Genomic DNA, 23069 nt, shown 5'->3' on the forward strand with positions numbered 1-23069 from the left:
CCAAATAATATTCACAAACAATTCACAATAAAACATGATTTTTAAATCTCATTTACATTAATTTATAGGCCAAATGGAAGGAATTTAGTGTTTAATTGCTGTAAATTAAAGTCCATTTAAATCAGCTTTCTAGTGGGATCCTGTGAACGCGCTAGTTTAGAACGTTCACATTGCGGTAGATTTGTGCCCTCAAATGCCCAGAAAAATATTGCGGGACATAATGGGCCCCAAATTAGCTACTCGCAACATTAAACTTTGTATAAAGCCTTTGGATCTTAAGAAGCCCTTTTTAACGTGAAAATAAACAGCCTACCTTCCATTTTCCCCTGTATGAGATCTGGCCCGTTGTCGGCGGTTGGGGGTTTAGAGATTAATTTTTAACCTACTATAACAATTAAATAAAGCCCTTAAAACTAAAAATAGCTCAAGCGAGGGAATCTTCCGGCGATTTTTCGTTAACAATTAACTAGGCTGAAAAACCTCAATTTGACCAGCCTAGGGAAAATCGTGTTTTAAACCCGCCCCCCTCTAAACGGCGCCAAAATCGCGCACACGGGCTGGGACAGATTTTCAGCGACGCTTCAGGTACGTTTTGCAACATACCTACAAGTTGGCACAAAGTTTAAGAATGTGTCCACTTTGGAATTAACTTAAGGGAACTGGTTCACAGAATACAGAAATAGGCCATTTGACCCACCATGTCCACACTGACCATCAAGGATCTAGTTCTAATTCTCTATACTAATTCCACTTGCTAATGCTTGGTCTTTAGTTTCACATGCCTTGGTGCTTCAAATGATCATCCAGGTGCCTCATGAATGTTGTGAGAGTCTCAGCTGCCATTCCCACTTGAGGCATTGTATTCAGATTCCAACCCTCCTACCATCATAAACCTATGTTCTCTGGTTCTTAATTCCACTACTCTGGGTACAGGAGTCTTTGCATTTACCCTATTTATTCCAATGTTCTCATTATTTGGTACAACTGTATCTGGACACACCCAACTTCCTCTGCTCGAAGCAAAGCAAAGGAAAGTCCTGGTGAATCTCAACAGCATTCTCTCCTGCGCAATCACATTCTTCCTGTAACACAGTGACCACTGACCAGAACTGTGCACCATATTCCAGCAGTGCCCAAACCAATACTGTTTAAAGTTGTACCAAACATTCCTACTCTTATATTCTATGCCCTTGCTAATGAGGACATGCATCCTAAATATGTTCTTCACCACACCATCTATTTGAGTTGCTACTGTCCAAAACCTTTGGGCATGTACACTAAAGACCCTTGTTCCTCAATAATTCTCAGGGGCCCACCATTCATGGCATATGTCTCATCTATATTTGACCCGCAAATGCATCACTTTATACTTAATTTTAATTTCCATCTTGCTTTAATTCCAGCCCAACTTACCAGGTGTTCAATATCATTCTGTAAACTAAGACTCTCTTCCTCACTGTCAATAAAACCACCAATGTTTACTTCATCTGCATTTTCATGTTCTGTTTTTTATTTAGGTTTGATATGTGACAAAGGCAGCTTTATTGTCTACTAGACCAAGTGGGACCCGTTGGGGTGCCGGGGGGGGGGGAGGAACCTTCGGTGACACCCACACACTAACCACCCCCCCCCCACACACTAACTACACCACCCCCCCCACACACACACACTAACTAAACCCCCCCCACACACACACACACACACACACACACACTAACTACTCCCCACACACACACACTAACCCCCCCACCCAAAAAACACACACACACACGAACCACCCCCTTGATATATTAATTTTATTCCTTTGCTTTTACCTTTTACCCGCTCTATCCACTGACGCATAGCCCCCACTGACGCAGAGCTGGGGGGGGGTACTGAGGACAGAGAGAGAGGGGGCAGAGACAGAGGGAGAGGGGGGGGAAGGGGGGGGGGGGGTAGAGAGGGTGGGTGACACAGGGAGGAGGAGGGGCAGAGAGGGCAGAGACAGAGGGAGAGGGGGAGGGAAGGGAGGGGGAAAGGGGAACTTTTTTCACACAGAGAGGGTGGGATGGGTGGGGGAGGGCCAGGGAGGAGTTGAGGCCAGTTCAGGGGGGGGGAGAGAGGGAGTTAGATGTGGAGGGGCTAGGGGAGAGGGGGGTATGGGGAGAAAGAGACTGAGTTGGGGAGAGAGAGAAGGGGGAGAGCAGTGCAGGAGAGAAGGGAGGAATGGCCTACTCCTGCACCTAATTTCTAGAAGGGGGAGAGAGAGAAGGGGGAGAGAATTAGAGAGGAGGGGAGTGGGGCGGCAGCTCACGGGTGGGGGGGGGCTCCCCCTAGGCACGAGCGAGGATGCGGCCGGCATGGACCCAAGTGAGGCCCGGAGCGATCTGAGGACTGCCAAAAGCAGCGGAGGGCTGGCTGATCGTGGCTTCCGTGAGGGGAAGCCCACCCACCCTCGTGACAGACGACCGAGCGGTGGAGACAGAGAGGAGGTTGTCCCCCGTGACGGCCGCCACAACCACTTTTCCACTGCGCTTCCCCGCGCTTGCCCTCGCAGCGTGAGCCGAGGCAGGCAGTCAGATCCATTGTGACATCATCATTCAGTAAGACCATCTCATTTATTTTCCAAGTTATTTGAGATTTGTGAACATTTTCATAAATAACTCGGGAAATATTGCATGAAATTTTCAGATAATGCAATTTTTGATTTCACGAGATAAATCTTTACCGGAATATGTAAAAATGTTCTGGTGAGTGCGTAGTTTTTTCGAGTAGATGTGACACAAATAAACACACACTCCACACACACCACACACACTCCACACACACACACACAGATCAAAATTTAAAGTTATAAGATAAAATACATAATTGTCTTTGAAATGATGGTGAGGACTCTTTTGACCTGCTGCAGTCTTCTGGTGAAGGCATTTGTACTAAGCCTTTGGGGATAGTTCCAGGATTTAGAATCAGCAATGTTGATGTTCCAATGCCCCTGCTACCATTGTCCTTCGAAAAGAAGGATTGAAGTTCAAGTTCAAGTTTATTGTCACAACCAAGAATGGTACGGTAACATTTGAGTTACCATACAGCCATACTAAGTGAAAAGCAACAATACACACAATACCACATAAAATAAAATTTAACATAAACATTCACCACAGTGGAATCCACATTCCTCACTGTGATGGAAGGCAATAACGTTCAGTCATCTTCCTCCTATGTTCATCCGTGGTCGGAGCCTTTGAACCCTCTGCAGTTCGCCGCTGCCGACGGTCCGATGTCCAAGCCCCCGCATCGGGATGATCGAAACTCCGGCGTCGGGATGGATCGGAACACTCTGCGGCATGGAGCTCCCGAGTCGGCCTCTTCCCACTGGAGACCACGGCTTCACTGTGTTAAAGTCTACAGGCCCCACGGTCGGATACCCTTTCACTGGCGTTCCTCCGCAAAGGATCGCAGGCCCCGCGATGGTAAGTCTGCGCCGCCGCCGCCGCAGCGGCTTGAAGCTCCGGGCCAGTGATGCGGGGAGGGGGGGGGGGGGGGATGTGACACGGAGAAAAATCGCATCTCCGTCGAGATAAGTGGCTGAAAAAATCCATCCATTATGTTTGATTCCCTTAATATCCAGATATTGACAGCACTCAGTTTTGAAAGTACTACATGACTGAACTTCCACAGCCCTCTGAGGCATAGAATTCCAAAGTTTGGCCACTTTCTTGTAAACAAATATCAATTTTTTTCCCAGCCTTTATTCGAGTATCATTAAAATTAACCTGGAATCAAAGGAAGGAAATCCTTGAACAGGTTAACTTGGTTTGAACTAATAATTCCATAAGTTAGCACCGGCAGAAAAAAAAGGAATGAAAATTATCTTTCAATTGGGATCCAAATACACAAACCACAACAACAAGAAGAGCTAATGTGAAATACAGGAGAGAATGTTAGCAACATCTGCTAAATAATTAAACTGGCAGATCAACCACACAATCATTTAATGATTTAAATATGCTTTGCAGTTTAAAAGACTCCTGTTATCTTATGCAGTGGCACTTTTCCAAAAGTATATATCCCTTTTGATAATAAATGATCTGATTATTTTGGTATGTTATGATGTTGTAGTAGAAGAAAATATACATCATAGATTTAAATAGTTAGGAATATTTTACTTAAGTGATGCATTGATTCTGCTTGGATTATGGTTTGGAAATAGTGAATTATTATAGAAGGTGACAAGGTATTTAATTTTAACATTGACTAGACTAAGTGCAGACCCGTTGGGTCTGCTCCCTCAACACAAGATTCCACCACTCACCCATTCCCTCAACGCAATATTGCACCACTCACGCATAGCCCTCAACTGCGCAGGCGCAGCTCATTTCTCCTCATCCCCCAGCACTCCCTCCTCCTCCTCTTCACCTTCCCTCTTCAATCCCTAGAGAGGGAGGGGGTAGAGAGGGAGAGGGGGTAGAGAGGGAGGGGGATGTGGTAGAGAGGGAGAGGGATGGAGTAGAGAGGGAGAAGGAGGGAGGTAGAGAGGGAGGGGGAGGGGAGAGGGAGTGTAGAGGGAGGTAGAGTGGGGGGGAGGGAGGATAGAGGAAGGAGAGGGCAATGGAGGGAGAGGGAGGTGGTAGAGAGGGAGGGGTAGAGAGGGTGCGAGTGAGGGTAGATTGGGAGCATCTCCCTCCTCCATCCCCCATCTCCGTCCACTGCCACATTCCCCGCCCCCCCCCATCTCCCTCCTCCTGATTTCCCTCATCCTCCTCTCCTCAATTCCATTCCCTGCCCCAGGCCCAACCCAGGTCGTTGAGCAGCGCGGGGCCTGGAACTCGGCCTGGTTCTCGCACTCAGCCTGGCCCCGGCTGTAGATTCCAGCCATCAGCTTGGACGCCGCCTGGGCTCCAGTTGCTCGTCCCTGACCCCGGACCCAGGCTCGTCTTTGGTTCCAGCGGCGGTTTCTTTATCGGCCCTGGTCACGGCCCCATCCCAAGCCCCGGGCTCGGCCCTCACTCCAGCTCCAGCACCACCCTCCCCATTGGGCGTCTGGCGCCGGCAGCCGCCACCACGCAAGCGCTGGAGTGCCCCTCCCTGCCAAGTGCCCCGTTCTGCATTGCGAGTGCATTGTGACGTCACTCGGGTTTTCTTCCACGAAATGGTGCGTTTTTGGGCTGTTTTTAAAACTTTAAATTATTAAAAAGTTCTGAAATATGGGTGGGAATGCGACGGGAATATGCTCATCGCCTCGATGGGAAAAATGTGAGGAGGATATGTGAAAATGGGAAGGCTGTGGCCTTGCACTTTTCAAGAAAATTGGAAAATATGAACATTTACCAGACTGATACACACACACACAGCCAAAAAAAGATGAAGAGTGCTCGTATTATACCAGACCAAGTGGGACTCATTGGGTCCCGTCCCTGGGGGGGGCAGCCTGCTACATCACACACACACTAGCCACCCCCCACACACACACTAACCAACTACACCACACATACACTAACCACTACCCTTGATATTATATTAATATTATTAATTTGCTCCTTTTAGCCCATCCCCTGACATATCCACTCATGCATAGCCCCGAACTCGCAGTCGGGGCAAGAGAGGGGGCCACGGTGTTAGATTAAAGGGGAGGCCATTTAAGACTGAGGTGAGACAAAACGTTTTCACCCAGAGAGTTGTGAATCTGTGGAATTCCCTGCCACAGAGGGCAGTGAAGGCCAAATCACTGGATGGATTTAAGAGTTAGAAAGAGCTCTAGGGGCTAGTGGAATCAAGGGATATGGGGAGAAGGCAGGCACGGGTTATTGATTGGGGACGATCAGACATGATCACAATGAATGGCGGTGCTGGCTCGAAGGGCCAAATGGCCTCCTCCTGCACCTATTTTCTATGTTTCTATGTTTCTATGAGGGGGTAGAGAGAATGAGGGCAGAGGTAGATAGAGGGCAGAGGCAGAGCAGAGGCAGAGGGCAGAGGCAGAGAGAGGGCAGAGGGGGGGGGGTAGAGTTGGAGGGGTGGGGGGGGCGTGCGGTGTCCCAGAGGCCCAGGCGCTTCTAGAGAGGGAGGCCGAGGCCGGAGAGGGACGAAGGAGGGGGGGGGGGAGAGGAGGGGTGGAGAGGAGGGGGGGAGAGGAGGGGGGGGGGGGGGGGGGGGCAGCGGGGGGGGGGGGGGGGGGGGGGGGGGGGGGAGGGGGGGGGGGGGGGGGGGGGGGGGGGGGGGGGAGGGGGGGGGGGGGGGGGGGGGGGGGGGGGGGGGGGGGGAGGAGGAGGGAGGGGTCGACCCGAGCAGCAGCTGTTTCCATGTTTTTTTTTTTTTTTCGCAAAAGATGTGATTATATACAAACAAATAAATACACACACAACCAAAAACATCCAATAGTACCAAGTAGGGACCCATGGGGGGGGGGACACACACACACACACACACACACTAACTTGACATTATATTATTACACCAATTCATTCCTTTTGCCACCATCCCCCACACTATCCACACATGTATAACCCCACACACAGGCACACACACAGGGACACACACACACAGACAGGGGACAGAGACAACATGGCACACACACACAGGGGACACACATGAACACACACACCACCACACACACACACCCACACACACCCAGACACAGGGACACACACACAAGAGATGGGGGGGCAGGACGGGCACACAGAGGGAGGGGGAAGAACACACACAGTGGGAGGGGACACAGAGGGAGGGGACAGAGAGGGAGGGGGAAGAGAGGGAGGTCGCAGAGAGGGAGGGGACAGAGAGGGAGGGGGCAGAGAGGGAGGGGGCAGAGAGAGAGGGGGGGGCATTATGGGGGGGGAGATGGATTCAGAGAGGGAGGGGGGCCCCAGAGGGAGGGGGGCAGAGAGGGAGGGGGTATAACCCCCAGAGAGGGAGGGGGGGCACAGGCATGGCTAGAGAGAGAGGGAGGGGGCAGAGTGGGAGGGGGCAGAGGGGAGGGGGGGGAGAGGGAGTAGAGGGGGGAGAGGGAGGGGAGTAGAGATTGAGGGGGGCAGGGTGGGGGGGCATGGCATCACACAGAGAGGAGGTCTCCATACTTCTATGCTTCTTGTTTCACTGTCTCCACATAGCAGCAAGCTCCACCATTTCAAACCTCTGGCATTCAATGGCCTTCACAATGTTCCTCAACAGTGTGAAAATCAGATCAGACAACCCTTAGAGAGAATGCAATTAAATTGCCAGAAATTATCTTACGAAGTTCCATAATGCAAACAATATGCCCGTGTCGCGGGGGTTGGAACGACCCGGAGCGGGGCCGTACATCGCCCCGCGCGGCTTTAATGGTCGCAGGACATGCGAACGCCCGCCGGGGCTCCAACTTCGTGACATTTAGACCTGGAGCGGGACCGTACATCGACCGGCGCGGCCTAAAATGGCCGTGGGACTTATCATCGCCCGCCTGGGGCATCAACATCGGGCTTCAACATCGGGAGAAAAAAATGGAGAGCAGGGGAGAGAAAATACTTTGCCTTCCGTCACAGTGAGGAGGAGATTCACTGTGATGGATGTTTGTGTGATTTAAATTGGTTGTGTGTCTTGTAGGAATCGTTTTTGTTTGTATGGCTGTAGAAACAGAATTTCGTTTGATCCGCACTGAGGTTCAAATGACAATAAATATTGTATTGTAAAAAAAACCAAAAAAAAAAAACATTATGAAGATAGACAGGAGAAATCTGCTGCCAAAATAAATAATCATATTTTGGTTCACTTGTAAAACAGAAAAAAACAGAACAGAACCTCTTCATGGAGGCACAAGTTGGATGTGCATGATTTAGGAATTAATTCAACTCACCACTGAAATTTCCAACTATTAAATTATTTAGAAAATAAAAGAGAGGAACTTTTATCCTCGACCGCTCCATCTTTCAACGGGTTGATTGATTTTTCCACTCTTACACGAGTATACTACACAACTATAGTTTACAATATGTCAGGCAGGGTAGAAAATCAGTTTTGCAAATACTGTACATTTATGTATGGTTCACTGAGTCTAAAGTGCAATAAAAGTTAATGGTTCTGGTGAAAGACTATTATACATTTCTTGTTACGAAACATAGACATCCGCCCTGCCCTTCATAAGGTTCCAGTTCTATTCTCATCCACCATAATGCTGCCAAGTAATGTTTGGCTTGAAGTTACATATAAACAGAATTACAGTAGAATCTGAAACTGAGACTAGGTACCCCAATACAATAATTACGGATGAACATAAAATGGATCTTACCTTCAAACCAGGTGGTCCAGTATTTCCATTTACTCCTGGAACCCCGGGCTCTCCCTGAAGGCAAATATTACAACAGATCTGTGGTCAAACTAACCATGCAAATATAATTGATTTATTTGATGCTTTGTACTGAGTCGATTCTTTCAATACAAATTGATCTTGTTTAGCAGTACAGAGAAATGCCATTCGGCCAACCCAGTTCACACCAGTGTTTATTATCCTTGCAAACGTACTCTACCCTTCTTCACCTATCAATGACTCCTCAGTTCCTCCCTCAGTTGCTTACCCTTGAATGCATCGCATCACATGCATCCCAATTGTCTGCCGAGCTAACGTGTTCCCCATTTCAAGCATGTTGTATTTTAACAAGTATTGGAACAGGGGTTCCCAAAGATTATAGAGACTCCATAAGGTTTTAACATTGAGGTAATTTAGTTAGAAAGCTGACAAAAAAAACTAAGGATAAATTAAAGTCTGCTCGCACACTGATGGCCCTCATTGAAAAGCTATCCATGATTCCAGGTCTACCATGTTACTGGGCATTGATGTGAATAAATAGGTGCTTATTTTAAAGAGTTTGGAACCATTGCTTTTGTGTACATAACAGTCTGTCTGGTTTGTATTGACCAGTGGCCGTTGTTCATAAGGTTATAACTGATATTAGAAATAGGCCATTCAGCCCATCTAGTTTACTCCACCATTCAATCACGACTGATCTATCTCTCCCTCTTAACCCTATTCTCCTTCCCTCTTTCCCCTTCTCCCCATAACCCCATACTAATCAAGAATCTGTCTATCTCTGCGGTAAAAAATATCCAATGATTTGGCCTCCACAGCCTTCTGTGGCAAAGAATTCCACAAATTCACCACCCTATAACTAAAGAAATTTCTCCTCATCTGCTTCCTAATAGAACACCCTTCAATTCTGAGGCAATGACCTCTAGCCCTAGACTCACCCACTAGTGTAAACTTCCTCTCCACATCCACTCTATCCAAGCCTTTCACTATTCATGATGATCCCAGGTCCCTACCACTCAATTCACGGCTAGGCCGTGAAAGCGTCAGGCTTTCTCAGAACTTTGGCGTAAAATATCCCAAAACATCACCTCAGACAAAGTCCACCACAGAAGTAGCGAATGGGGAAGAACAATTTGCATAATTGTCCAGCCTGAATTTAAGTTTACACAGAAGGGTGGTGGAATAATTTCATGTTTGCCAATTTCAAAAACCTCCAAATGGGCTGGAAGTTCAACTGCCAATTTTACTATGGGCGAATTCCAAGTTAAATTAGGAACAATTGTTCCTTTGATATCATGAGCTATCGTAGGCAGAATTTGTATTTACCCATGTTATTCCTATTAAAAAAAATAGATAACCAGAGGAAATGTTGGGGATTATTCTGATTTGTTTTTCTAACTTTTCTGGAGAAGAAAACACAAGATACACTTGAATTATTGGGTTTGCAGCTCTTGACCAAGATCATTCACGAAAACCTGCATCATTTTTATCACTGCCTTTAAATTTAAATGTTATATTTGTCATAACTTTTAGCAAAAAGACACATACTGTATGTCCTTGTGATGTACAAAACAGGAATCTAGGATGTTAACCCAAGTACAGCAAAGGAACAGATTGGAATGATGGGCAACTTGAATGTTTTTCGGATAAATCCACAAAAACATGTTTTAAAAGCAGCGGCTCGATCTGCAGTCACTGGCAAGCCAGCATTATTGTATCCCCCCTTTTCGCCTTTGTCCCACCTTTCAGAGGTTTTTAGGCTGGCATAAGCCTGGGGAGGTGGGGCGGCTGCCGCTGAGAAAAGCCTCGCAGCTCACTCCTCTTCGGGGGAATACGACCTTTTTGTCGTACCCCCCTTCTTTGCCTCCGTCTACGCTGAGGCCTAGCGGAGCCGGCGACCTCGAGACTCTGGAGGCAGCTGACAGGACTCATCCTGGGCTCGCTCCCAGAAGGCCCAGCCCGGGGTTGGAACGGTGCTCTTGTGAGAGCAGTCTGGTGAGGGGCTGGAGGGGTAGCCCAACGGCAGTTGACGTTGTTAAGCTTTTTCCATTGAGGAGGGACGACACTCCCGCCGGAGTGGCCCAGCTTCAGAGGGAGGGACGGCAAGTTTAGAGGTAACATGAGGGGGAACGGCACTTTACTGGAGTGGCCCAGCCTGAGGGAGGAACGGCACTCCCGTGGAGTGGCCCAGCCCGAGGGAGGAGGTTCCCGATTTTATCCCATTTGAGGGAGGAACGGATAGGTATATGGATGGCCCAGGAATGAGGGTGGAATGGCACTCCCGCGGGAGATGGGAGCCCGAGGGAGGAAATAAGGCACTCCCGCACGGAGTGGTAGGGCCGAGATGGAACGGTACTCACGTGAGGGCGATATCCGGTCCGGGGGCCAATGGTTTAAAATGGCCCAAGCTGACGACTTAGTCTGGCGGCGGTGTCCAGAGTCCTGGGTTCAGCCGCGGGCCAGCGGCTGCGTGTGCTGGAGTGGAGGTGCGGCGTAATGCTTCGACCACTCCGGGCCGCAGATAGTTTGTTGAACCTGTGTTGTTCGCGGGGTTCGGTGAGCTGCGGGACTGTTTGTACCATCGCCCGGTGGGGAATTGCCTCAGCGCAGAGGGAGAAGAGGGAAGAGACTGCAGCCCTAAGATTTTTGCCTCCACCACAGTGAGGAGGTGTTTGGAGGACTCACTGTGGTGGATGTTAATTTGTGTTTATTGTTGTTCATTATTGTATCATTGTATGTATGACTGCAGGCACGAAATTTCGTTCAGACCGTAAGGTCTGAATGACAATAAAGGAAATTCAATTCAATTCAATTCAATGTTTTAGAGGTCCAGGTTTTTATAAATCCACAAAACATGTTTTAAAATTCATTTTCACGATCGGCCTCACTGGCAAGCCAGCATTTATTGCATATCCCCCCTTCCCGCCTATCCCACCTTTCAGAGGTGCCGCCGTGGCATAAGCCTTCCAGAGGTGCTGCGGCTGCCGCTGAGAAGCCTCGCAGCTCAGGCCTCTTGTTATGAATAAAATAGAGAGAGTGCAGAGGAGATTTACTAGAATGTTGCCTGGGTTTCAGCAACTAAGTTACAGATAAAGGTTGAACAAGTTAGGTCTTTATTCTTTGGAGCGCAGAAGGTTAAGGGGGGACTTGATAGAGGTCTTTAAAATGATGAGAGGGATAGACAGAGTTGACGTGGATAAGCTTTTCCCCACTGAGTAGGGACGATTCAAACAAGAGGTCATGACTTCAGAATTAAGGGACAGAAGTTTAGGGGTAACATGAGGGGGAACTTCTTTACTCAGAAAGTCGTGGCTGTGTGGAATGAGCTTCCAGTGGAAGTGGTGGAGGCAGGTTCGATTTTATCATTAAAAAATAAATTGGATAGGTATATGGATGGGAAAGGAATGGAGGGTTATGGTCTGAGTGCAGGTAGATGGGACTAGGGGAAAATAAGTGTTCGGCACGGACTTGTAGGGCCGAGATGGCCTGTTTCCGTGCTGTAATTGTTATATGGTTCTATGGTTATATGGTTACCAATGTGTTAAAATGGCCCAATTGACGTTCTTAGTCATAATCATGCACTAAAAGAATGCAAAGATATGAAGCAAATTTATTTTCATCAATGAAGAAAGTCAAAGTGCTGGAGTAATTCAGGCTGCATCTCTGGAAGACATAGATGAGTTGATGTGTTGACCCTGTGTTGATGACTGAAGGATCCCGACTCGAAACTTCACAAACAGTCTGAAGGAGGGCCCTGATCTGAAAAGTCACCTATCAAGTCTAAATAACCATTCGGACCCAAAAGATCACCCTTCAGTCTGAAAAATGGCCTTGACCTGAAACATTACCTTCCATGTCCTCCAGAAATATTGCCTGATCCACTGACTTACTCCAGCATTTTGTTACTTTTGGTAAAGCAGCATCTGCAGTTCTTTGTACTTATATTCTCAATGCTTGTTCTTTGGGAAATATAGAAGACTGAGGAGTGATCTAAATTAAATTGTTATGATTTTGAAGTGAATTGATAGGAATGATTGAAAATAACTTATCCTCTTGTGGATTAACTTCATTAAATTTCTCCACATAGCAGATGGTTGAAGTGTGGAACTATCTCCTCAGTATTACCTTAATTAGTGAATCAATGATTTATTATGTAACTGAGACATAGCACAGGGCAGGATGCCAATGCAGATAAATTAAATGGCGAAAGATAAACAATGATATCACAAGATAGCAGAACAGGCAGGAGAGGCCATAATTGTGTATTTGTAAACATCATGCGACACTGATGATAATATTAATTGTATTGTGTTGGGAACATGCAGTGGAAACCTTGCTTGGACACAAAGCTAACTTTATGTTATTAAGTATTTATCGAAAATTAAATCTTATAAATAGTAGAAATGTATCAGAAGTTTATAAAACCTCTACAAACTGAGCAGTCCTTTATTTCCTTCAGACACGAGTATTTAAACCCACTTACTGCAGGGCCAACATGTCCAGGAGAGCCAGGCCTTCCCTTTTCACCTCTGCTACCCTGTAATGACATTGATCCATCATTTAAAAACAAGTTATTGACCAAAGATTACATGGATATACATAATTCAACACTTCCTGTAAATTAACTTTGCAAAACAGCACAATAAACAAATGATCATGTCTTTGACACAGCATTTTGGCCAGCTGTCCTGATATATTCACACATGGCTCGATGTCTTACTTTGAAGTTGGAATACTTTGACTGCTCCTGTGAAGTTAGTTGGAAAATAAGTGTAAGTGGTAATTTGCTGATTTTCACCCATCATAGTCTCATTAGCAAATAAAGAATTCAAGCACAATTTCTGGAATGGAATACTTTAATGTCACATGTGACTAGGCACAGTGAAATTCTTTGCTGCATACACAATGTATACAAATAGCAGTTACCTACGGCGCTGACAAAGTTCCAAAGCACGCCGGCTCCTCCTTTTATTCTCCCCCCCAAAGCGTATCCCCACATTTATCCACATTATACTGCATCTGCCAAACATTGTTCTCCCCCCACTTCCCCCACAGCAGATCCCCTACGCTGGGTCCTCCGTTGTTCTTCCTCCTCCCTCACGGGTGGACCTCCAAGCTCTCATCGACCGCGGGTCGACCCGCGAGGCATCGCCACCGCCGTGAGGCTTCACCACCGCCGAGGCCCCATCGTTGCGAGGCTTCATCGAGGCCTCACCGCCCCACTTCACGCCTCCGTGGTGCCGACCCAGGCCCCAGCCGACCCGGACTCTGACCCGTGAAACCTGGCTCCTCCGTCTGACCCGCGAGGTCCCAGCCGGGCCCCGACCCGGACTTCTACCTGGCGATCCAGAAGGCATCGAGACCGCGGCGCCTCGATAAAGGCCTCCGGCTGCGTATTTCTATACGTAGCTCCACAATTAAACTAAAACAGGACTGTTCTGACTCTGTTTCTCTTTCCATAAATGCTGCCTGACCTCCTGTGTTTACAACAATTTGTGTTTTCATTTCAGATTTCTGGCAACAGTAGTTGTTTTTTAATTTTGAGCCAATATTGTGTTCCCTTTGAACATTTCAATTCACTAAAATCTTGGTAGGAATATATGAATAGTAAGCAGGCGCATTAAAATGCAAACTTTTACCCACCTGAATATACTGAGATAATTTATGCTTTGTTACTAGTGCAAATATATGGAATTAAAATCACAGCCATCCACTCAAAAGCACAGCAGAAAGCAAATTTGCACTGCCAGCAAATACTGTAATACAAGAATTAAACGGTTTCCGGTGCACTTAGAACTGTCTGTAAGGTTGAAGTTTTGCTGCTATTAAAGTAGAACTGGTGAAGAGGCCTAAATATTATTGCAGAATTGTGTTCAATAACATAAACTATTTCATAATCTTGCCCTTAATAAAAATATCATTCATAATATAGTGCTCTATTAATATGCAAATCCATAAGCAAGCTCAGAGAAAGCAGACCTGCATCAAGTTGCAAACTGGCACAAGGAGTTGGTCCATTTACAACATTCCATAGTTTGCCTGGCACAAATAACAGTTCACTCTCGGCTTCTCTGTGGTTCTGAAGAATTTGCCACAATTGCATATAAAGTAAACTAGACCATTGGGCCCCGTCCCCAAAACGTGTGGTTGTGGGGGTGGGGAGGGGGGGGGGGGGGGGGGGGGGGGGGGGGGGGGGGAGGGAGGGGGAGGGGGGGGGGGGGGGGGGAGAAGGGGCAGTGGGGGGAGAGGGGGGGAGTGTGGGGAAAGGAAGGGAGAGGGAGGGGTGTTGGGGAGGGGGGGGGGTGTATGGGTGGGTGTGTGGGGGTGTGTGGGGGGGGGGGGGGGGGGGGGGAAGGGGGGGGGGGGTGGGGGGGAGGGGGAACCTTCAAAACCTTCATAACCTTTGTACTATTTCACCGATCAGAACAAAACGTCTTTGATTTGCAGCAGAGGAGAATGGTGAGTAAGGTGGCAAAAAATCGTAGCGCTATGGGGGATAATTTTGCGCAAATTTAATTACGTCGCAGACAGGAAGTGGTCAAGATGAGAGTTTTAGTAATATATAGAAGATAGCTTATTAAACACACAGAACGCATCTTACACGGTGCCTTTAAACAATGGGATAATAGTTAATGCAATGATAAATAAACTCATTGATGGAACAGGACTGCTTAGTCTGCTAAATCTCTGTGTGTTTAATAAGCTATCTTCTATATATTAGAAAAACTCTCATCTTGACCACTTCCTGTCTGCGACGTAATTAAATTTGCGCAAAATTATCCCCCATAGCGCTACGATTTTTTGCCACCTTACTCACCATTCTCCTCTGCTGCAAATCAAAGACGTTTTGTTCTGATCGGTGAAATAGCATGTGAAAAATCCTTTTGAGATATTAAATGTAACACTATATTTTCTCTTTTGCTGAAATCAATCTTTCTATCACCCTCTCTGTACCTGATTTGACGGGTTTATTCTCTTCATTGTGCCTCTGATTCAGTCTCAGTCCTTAAATATCATGTTAAGGGATTAGTTTGTTGGTGGTCTACTTCTAATGGCCCAAACGCCCCATTGACCTTCCCAACACAATTTCCCTTGGGCAAATTATGAGCTGAATTGTGTAGCAATCAATCCCACCACAGCAAGACTCAGAATATCTGCTATCCAATTGTCGAGAAATCCAAGTGGTTCAGCACCTGGCTCATCAGATGATGTTTGTTGCTCCCTTTCCACTCACCTGGGCCCAGTTACCATGCTTCCTGTCAACTAGTGTCTCATCTCCTATTCCCCTCCCCCCCCCCCCTTCCCTTCCCCCACCCACTTCAAATTACCTCGCTCACTGGAAAATATATTATAACGCATTTGGACATTGCCTGGATTAGGGAGCATTAGCAATCGGGAGAGCTAATACTCAAACTTTGGAATGGTTTCTCTGAAGTGTCAGAGCTGAGGGACGATCTGATAGAATAATGTAAAATTATGAGGCACTGCCAGGTCAGATAATCAAAGTATTTTTTCTTGGCAAAATGGCAAATACAGGGCACAGTTTTAAGGTGAAAAGGGGAAAAGTTTAAAGGAGATTTATATGGTAAGATCTTTTACACATAGCTGCCAGGGAAAGTGGTAGAAACAGATACAATAGCAAAGTTTAAGAAGAATTTCCACACTCATAAACAAGCAGGAAATGACCACGTTGAATTGAACTTGACACCATGTGCAGCACATATGTAGTGGACTGAAGAACCTGTTCCTGTGCTGTACTATTCCATGTCCAGAACAAGAGGTCCCAGTTCAAGGATAAGGGGGAAATCTTTTAGGACCGAGATGAGAAAAACATTTTTCACACAGAGAGTCGTGAATCTCTGGAATTCTCTGCCACAGAAGGTAGTTGAGGCCATTTCATTGGCCATATTTTACATAGAAACATAGAAACATAGAAATTAGGTGCAGGAGTGGGCCATTCGGCCCTTCGAGCCTGCACCGCCATTCAATATGATCATGGCTAATCATCCAACTCAGTATCCCATCCCTGCCTTCTCTCCATACCCCTTGATTCCTTTAGCCACAAGGGCCACATCTAATTACCTCTTAAATATAGCCAAATGAACTGGCCTCAACTACCCTCTGTGGCAGAGAGTTCCAGAGATTCACCACTCTCTGTGTGAAAAAAGTTCTTCTCATCTCGGTTTTAAAGGATTTCCCCCTTATCCTTAAGCTGTGAATCCCTTGTCCTGGACTTCCCCAACATCGGGAACAATCTTCCTGCATCTAGCCTATCCAACCCCTTAAGAATTTTGTAAGTTTCTATAAGATCCCCCCTCAATCTCCTAAATTCTAGAGGGAGTTAGATGTGGCCCTTGTGGCTAAAGGGATCAGGGGGTATGGAGAGAAGGCAGGTACAGGATACTGAGCTGGATGATCAGCCATGATCATATTGAATGGCGGTGCAGGCTCGAAGGGCCGAATGGCATTCTATGTACTAATGCTGTGTAAAACCTAACAAAAAAAATAATTAACAATGTTTTCAGGTATCGATAGAACTAACATCCAATAATTCCGAAAAGCTGTCAATCCCACAGCTCCAAAATCCCAAGTGCGTTAGAATATCAGAGATTTACTGTAATTGATTTTTGTAGTTTGTTGACCGCACACACAGCAGCCTTCGTGTGATGGAGAGTTTGAATTGAAATGTTTAGGGTGCGCTATGGATGGCCAAGCAAGTAGTCTGCTTTGGATGGTGCTGTACTTCCTGAGAATCCTTGAAGCCACACTCATCAGTGGGACACAGTGCAGGCATGGTGCATCACAGGTAGTGGGAATGAACGTGATAGGGAACTGAGGGATGCCATGGTTGGCCTCAGCATTACAAGATTGAAAAGGTTCACAAGTTTAAATTGGTTGGGAAAAGAGGGTTGGGAGTATAATTCAAAGCTGTGACCAGTAGTGTTGAACAGAAATGGACATATCCGTCACATGCCAATGTAACTGTCTAGTGGATCATAAAATTAATTTTCCCAGTTGAAATTTTGGGAGCGAGCCAGGTGGAGACTGTGTGTTGCCCAGCTACCCGGGGGAGTCATTTTACTTGTGCCAAGGGCCCAATTTCACTTCCAAGAAGAAGATAACTTGACGAATGCCAATTACTACAACTTGGCCAATTACCACAACTTACTTGATGCTCCCAACAAGAGGGCATCTGTAGGCAACGCCTGTGCCAGAAGAGTAGCCCCAAATGAACCATTAGCTTGCTCTGCTGGATGATGTGCAGCTTATCAATGTTCTAAAACTAATCTGGGCAAACATTAAAACTGTGGGAATTGGTCCAAGGGAGATAAATGTGGAGCACAGAGCTGTGGGGGTTGGAAGGGGGAGAATGTAACTTGGAGTAGTGGCTTTTGAACAAGATGGTTGGGTGGTGGGGAAGCTCCACTGCAATGAAAGATGGCATAAAGCCAGTGTGAGGCCTATCTATTGTTTTGAAACAGGGTAGTATACCAAAAAAAAAAGATACAAAGTGCTGGAGTAACTCAGCGTGTGCGACAGCATTCCCCAGAGATGCTGGCTGACCCACTGATTTACTCCAGTATTTGTGCGTCTTTTTTTTACAAACCAGTATCTGCAGTTTCTTGTTTCTAATATACTAAAGCTGGTTACTGGAGCAGACTGGAGCATCCGGTGAAAACCCATGTGGTCACAGGGACAATGTGCAAACTCCACACAAACCGCGCCCAATGTCTGGATTGAACATGTGTCACTGGCGTTGTGAAGCAGCAGCTCCTCAAAAGGCTATTAGTTCAAGTCTCAACTCACAACACAACATCGAGGTATATTGTAATGTGGTTCCTGTGACGTGCTGCACTGTTCAAAATGCTATCTTTCAGATAAAATATTAAACTGAGCCATGCGGAAACGAAAAAGACTCAGTGGCATTGTGTTGAAGAAAGACAGAGTTATTATCCTTAGACGCTTGGCCAAATTTATTGAAAGGACCTGATGAAGCAGATCTGGAGATCTCATCTAGATGGGGCAAGTAAAACTAGAGGGCATGTTTCATAATAAGGGTTTGCCTATTTAAGACTGAGATGAAATGGAATTCCTTCACTTAGAGGGTGATGAATCTTTGGAATTCCCTACACTGGAGCTCTGTGGAAGTTGAGTCACTAAATATATTCAAGGATGAAGGTAGTTCATGGAAAAGTCAAAGCCTGAAGGAACATGTAGAAAAACGGAGGCCAATATTAGATCAGCTGTGACCACATTGGATGGCGGGGCAGGCTCAAGGGAGGTTAAAGGGGCTGTCCCACTTGGGCGACCTAATCGGCGAGTTAAAAAGAGTGTCTTCGACCTTCCAGCTTGAGGGCAGAGAAGGGGAGAGAAGGGGGAAGAAAGGGGGGAGGAGAAGGAGTGGAGACACTTTTAAGAAGTATAATAAAGATTAGCGGGCATTTTACCTACCGGTAGGTCTTCCTGGGTCCTGAAAACTCCAATGAGCCAATCAAAATGCCCGGTCAGTGAAGGAGATTGCCTACGGCTGCCCTTGAGTGCCTGTAAGTAAATAGCGACCCCACTCCACTTCACTACGATTTAAAAAGACCCATGCCAACCAAATTTTACTCACAGAAAATGTTTCAACATGCTGAAAGATTTTCCGCGACCTAGCTGAGGCCACGAGTATTCGGGAACTTCCCTCGAGCATGAAGGAGAGTTCCAGCGTCCTCATTGGACCTCCTAGGACCACGTGTCGACCATGCTGCGAGTTTGAAGGTCAAAGACACTCTTCTAAACTCGCAGATTAGGTCGCCCAAGTGGGACAGCCCCTTAATCCTGCTCTTGTTACTGTGGTCACATTCATCTTAGAAACGTTGATGTATTAGAGACCACATTGTATTTGTAAGCAGCTTGAACTCTCAATTACACCAAAACACACAGGAAATCATTCAAATTTCATTCATACAAGCCCAAATCTTATTGTGGGAATACGGCAAAAAACACCTACCCTTTTTCCAGCAACTCCTGGTAATCCATCTCGCCCTATCAGTCCTTCAGGTCCCTATAAGATATGCCGAGTGGAGCAAATCAAAATTAATGGTTTGCATTAAAACCAAAAATTGGTGATTTGAATTATTGATATGGTTTCACTCAATACATACCTGTGCACCTGAGGGGCCTGACACTCCTGGAAATCCCGGTTGGCCTTTTTCACCCTAATGGCACAATTAAACAAAAAGAGGGACATTAGGTTTTCTCTTCACAAACGATTAATTCTGTAAGTGTTTCACCGGCACTGCTCATTTCTAGTTAGGATTATCTTTGATGACATTTCCTTTCCTGTCTTTCTGGTCCTTTTCATTTCTTGAATAGTGATTATTGATGGCATGTTCCTGAAGGGAAATACTGCAGCACTCAGTTCCTGGTGTGGGATTTTTACTGGAAAGGATGTGGAAATTAGTTTTAATTGGAGGTTTAGTTAGAACAAAATACGTCTGTGTGGGTTTAAAATCTTGGATATAACACAGATGGGCAATGCTGAAGAAAAATCTGTGAGGTATCTGCTCCAGAGTCCATTATGCATGAAAAGTGAAGAGATTCCGTGAAGAAACCATTCTCTTGTTGTTGCCTCTATGTTAATCATCACTGTATGTATAACATGACATTGAAGAATAGATCCTCGTGAAAGTTGAACCACTGACTTATTAACAAATTCTGCTTCATTCCATGAACCCAATGCTGCTGACACTTCCCGACCATTTCTTTACCTCACTATCTCCATCGCAGGTGATAGACTTCTGACCGGCATCCAGTATAAACCCACTGACTCCCATGGCTATCTGGACTACACTTCTTCCCACCCTGCTTCCTGTAAGGACTCCATCCCCTACTCCCAATTCCTCCGTCTACGCCGCATCTGCTCCCAGGATGAGGTATTCCACACCAGGGCATCAGAGATGTCCTCATTCTTCAGGGAACGGGGGTTCCCCTCTCCTACCATAGATGAGGCTCTCACCAGGGTCTCTTCTATAACCCATGATTCTGCTCTCACTCCCCATTCCCCCCACTCGTAACAAGAGCAGAGTCCCCCTAGTTCTCATCTTCCACCCCACTAGCCGTCACACACAACAAATAATCCTCCGTCATTTTCGTCACCTCCAACGTGACCCCACCACTCGCCACATCTTCCCATCTCCTCCCCTGTCTGCCTTTCACAGAGACCGCTCCCTCCGTAACTCCCTGGTCAATTCTTCCCTTCAACCCGGAACCACACCCTCCCCGGGTACTTTCCCTTGCAACCGCAGGAAATGCTACACTTTACCTCCCCCCTCGACTCCATTCAAGGACCCAAGCAGTCGTTCCAGGTGTGACAGAGGTTCACCTGCACCTCCTCCAATCTCGTCTATTGCATCCGCTGCTCTAGATGACAGCTGATCTACATCGGTGAGACCAAGCGCAGGCTTGGCGATCGCTTTGCCGAACTCCTCCGCTCGGTTCGCAATAACCAACCTGATCTCCCGGTGGCTCAGCACTTCAACTCCCCCTCCCATTCCGAATCCGACCTTTCTGTCCTGGGCCTACTCCATGGCCAGAGTGAGGACCACTGTAAATTGGATGAGCAGCACCTCATATTTCGCTTGGCCGTTTGTACTCCAGCGGTATGAACATTAACTTCTCTAATTTCAGGTAGTCCCAACTGTCTCCTCCTCTTCTCAGCTCTCTCTCAGCCCTCCTATTCCTTTCTTCTTCCCGCCTCTCACCCTCACATCAGTCTGAAGAAGTGTTTCAGCCCGGAACATTGCCTATTTCCTTCGCTCCATAGATGCTGCCTCACGCGCTGAGTTTCTCCAGCATTTTTGTCTACCTTTGATTTTCCAGCCTCTGCAGTTCCTTCTTAAACACGCTGCATCCAGCTAGCTTCCTTGGAGCCTATGCGATCTTACCTTCCACAACAGCCTACCATTCTGAACCTTATCCACAGCCTTTTAGGCCGATGTAGACAATGTCTATGGCCTTGCTCTATTCAATCTTTTTTGATTATTTCATCAGAAAAGCCAATCAAATTCATGAAAAATCTCGCATGTAGAAAACCATGCTGACTATCCAAATCTTTTTTTTTTTATTTTATTTTTTTTTATTATTTATTTCGAACAGAATAAAAGAATAAAAAGCAAGTGTGAAACAGCATACAAAAAATTAAAAACAAAAATATTTATAAAGTGTCATAAACAATATCTATAAATAAATGAAATCATATGTGTCCGAAAAGGAGCGGAAGAAGCCAAAGCTGATTAATTCCCACCCCTTATTCAACTGCTTGTAATTATCTCATACAAATTTAGCAGCTATATGTACACCATATGTACACCAGCCACTATATGTACACCAAATTATTTACATTTGAACATTAATCAAATATTTACAAAGCCATACAAAAAAGAAAAAAAGACAAAGAAAAGAAATAACCCTCGTATACTATACAGTATCTTAGTCATACATACAACCCATCACCCTATAATCACCCTTCCCAATACAATCAGTATAACAAATATCCCACTCACAATCACCTATCCTCATCCCAATATCCTTTTAAACAAGTGTTTTTGTACATCTTTTTAAACTAAATTATGCTTGTGCTAAGTTTTATCTCCTGTTCCAGACCATTCCACAAATTCACACCACAGATTGCTATGCACATACTTTTAAGAGTTGTTCTGACATTGAGTTTTTTTTAATTATGTTCCCCTCTCAAATTATACCCACCCTGCCTTTCCATAAAAAGTTTATGTATATTTCTTGGCAGTAAATTATTTTTTGCTTTGTACATGATTTGCGCAGTCTTAAATTTAACCAGATCAGTGAACTTCAGTGTATGTGACTTCAAGAATAATAAATTGGTATGTTCAAGATTTCCAAAGTTATTGATAATTCTTATTGCTCTTTTTTGTAATGTGCATAATGGCTGTAGGTTGGTTTTGTAGGTGTTACCCCATATCTCCACACAGTAACTCGGATATGTCAATATGAGTGTATTATACAAAGTATGTAATGATTTGTGGTCCAGAATGTGGCTTGATTTTCCCAATATTGCTATAGACTTTGCCAGTTTTGCTTTGACGTGGTTTATATGTATGCATATATACTTTATCCCTCGAAATATTCTCCAGTAACTTACTTGCCATAAATGTTAGGCTCACTGGTCTATAGTTCCCTGTCCATCTCTTGAGCCCTTCTTAAATAACGGCAAAAACATTAGCCACCCCCCAGTCATCCGTCACCTCACCCATATCTAACGATGATTCATATATTTCAGCTATGGTACCAACAATTTCTTCTCTAGCTTCCCACAGCAACCTCATATATTCTGTATCTGCTTAGGCCCAAGAGATACATTTATCTCCCTTCATAGGTTCTGGGATACCCAGTCCTCACTCAACATAATATGAACTGGCCTCAAGACATGTGTAGGAAAGAACAGCAGATGCTGGTTTAAATCAAAGATAGATACAAAATGCTGGAGTGACTCAGCAGGGCAGGCAGCATCTTGGGAGGGAAGGAATGGGTGACGTTTCGGGTCAAGACCCTTCTTCAGACTGATGTCAGGGGAGTGGGTGATACAAAGATAAAATGTAGTCGGAGACGGTAAGACTGGTGGGAGAACTCGGAAAGGGGAGGGGATGGAGAGAAAGGGAAAGCAAGGGCTACTTGAACGTAGAGAAGTCAATGTTCATACCGCTGGGGTATAAGCAACCCAAGTGAAATATGAGGTGCTGTTCCTCCAATTTTTGCTGGGCCTCACTCTGACAATGGATGAGGCCCAGCA

At 45.9% G+C, this 23069-nt stretch overlaps 1 protein-coding gene across 3 annotated transcripts in view; it reads right to left on the reverse strand.

The window, feature by feature from the left end:
* Window positions 1-23069, reverse strand: part of si:dkey-225n22.4 (collagen alpha-1(XXI) chain) — a 159265-nt gene that overhangs the window by 63148 nt on the left and 73048 nt on the right. For all 3 annotated transcript variants that reach the window (XM_055634805.1, XM_055634803.1, XM_055634804.1), the window contains exons 13-16: window positions 19408-19461; window positions 19254-19307; window positions 12744-12797; window positions 8243-8296 (exon numbers count right to left, since the gene is read on the reverse strand). In XM_055634805.1, the coding sequence (XP_055490780.1) occupies window positions 8243-8296; window positions 12744-12797; window positions 19254-19307; window positions 19408-19461 (216 nt within the window). The remainder of the gene's footprint in view (window positions 1-8242; window positions 8297-12743; window positions 12798-19253; window positions 19308-19407; window positions 19462-23069) is intronic.

This window comes from Leucoraja erinacea, chromosome 4 (genome assembly GCF_028641065.1).
Source record: "Leucoraja erinacea ecotype New England chromosome 4, Leri_hhj_1, whole genome shotgun sequence".
NCBI lineage: Eukaryota > Metazoa > Chordata > Chondrichthyes > Rajiformes > Rajidae > Leucoraja > Leucoraja erinaceus.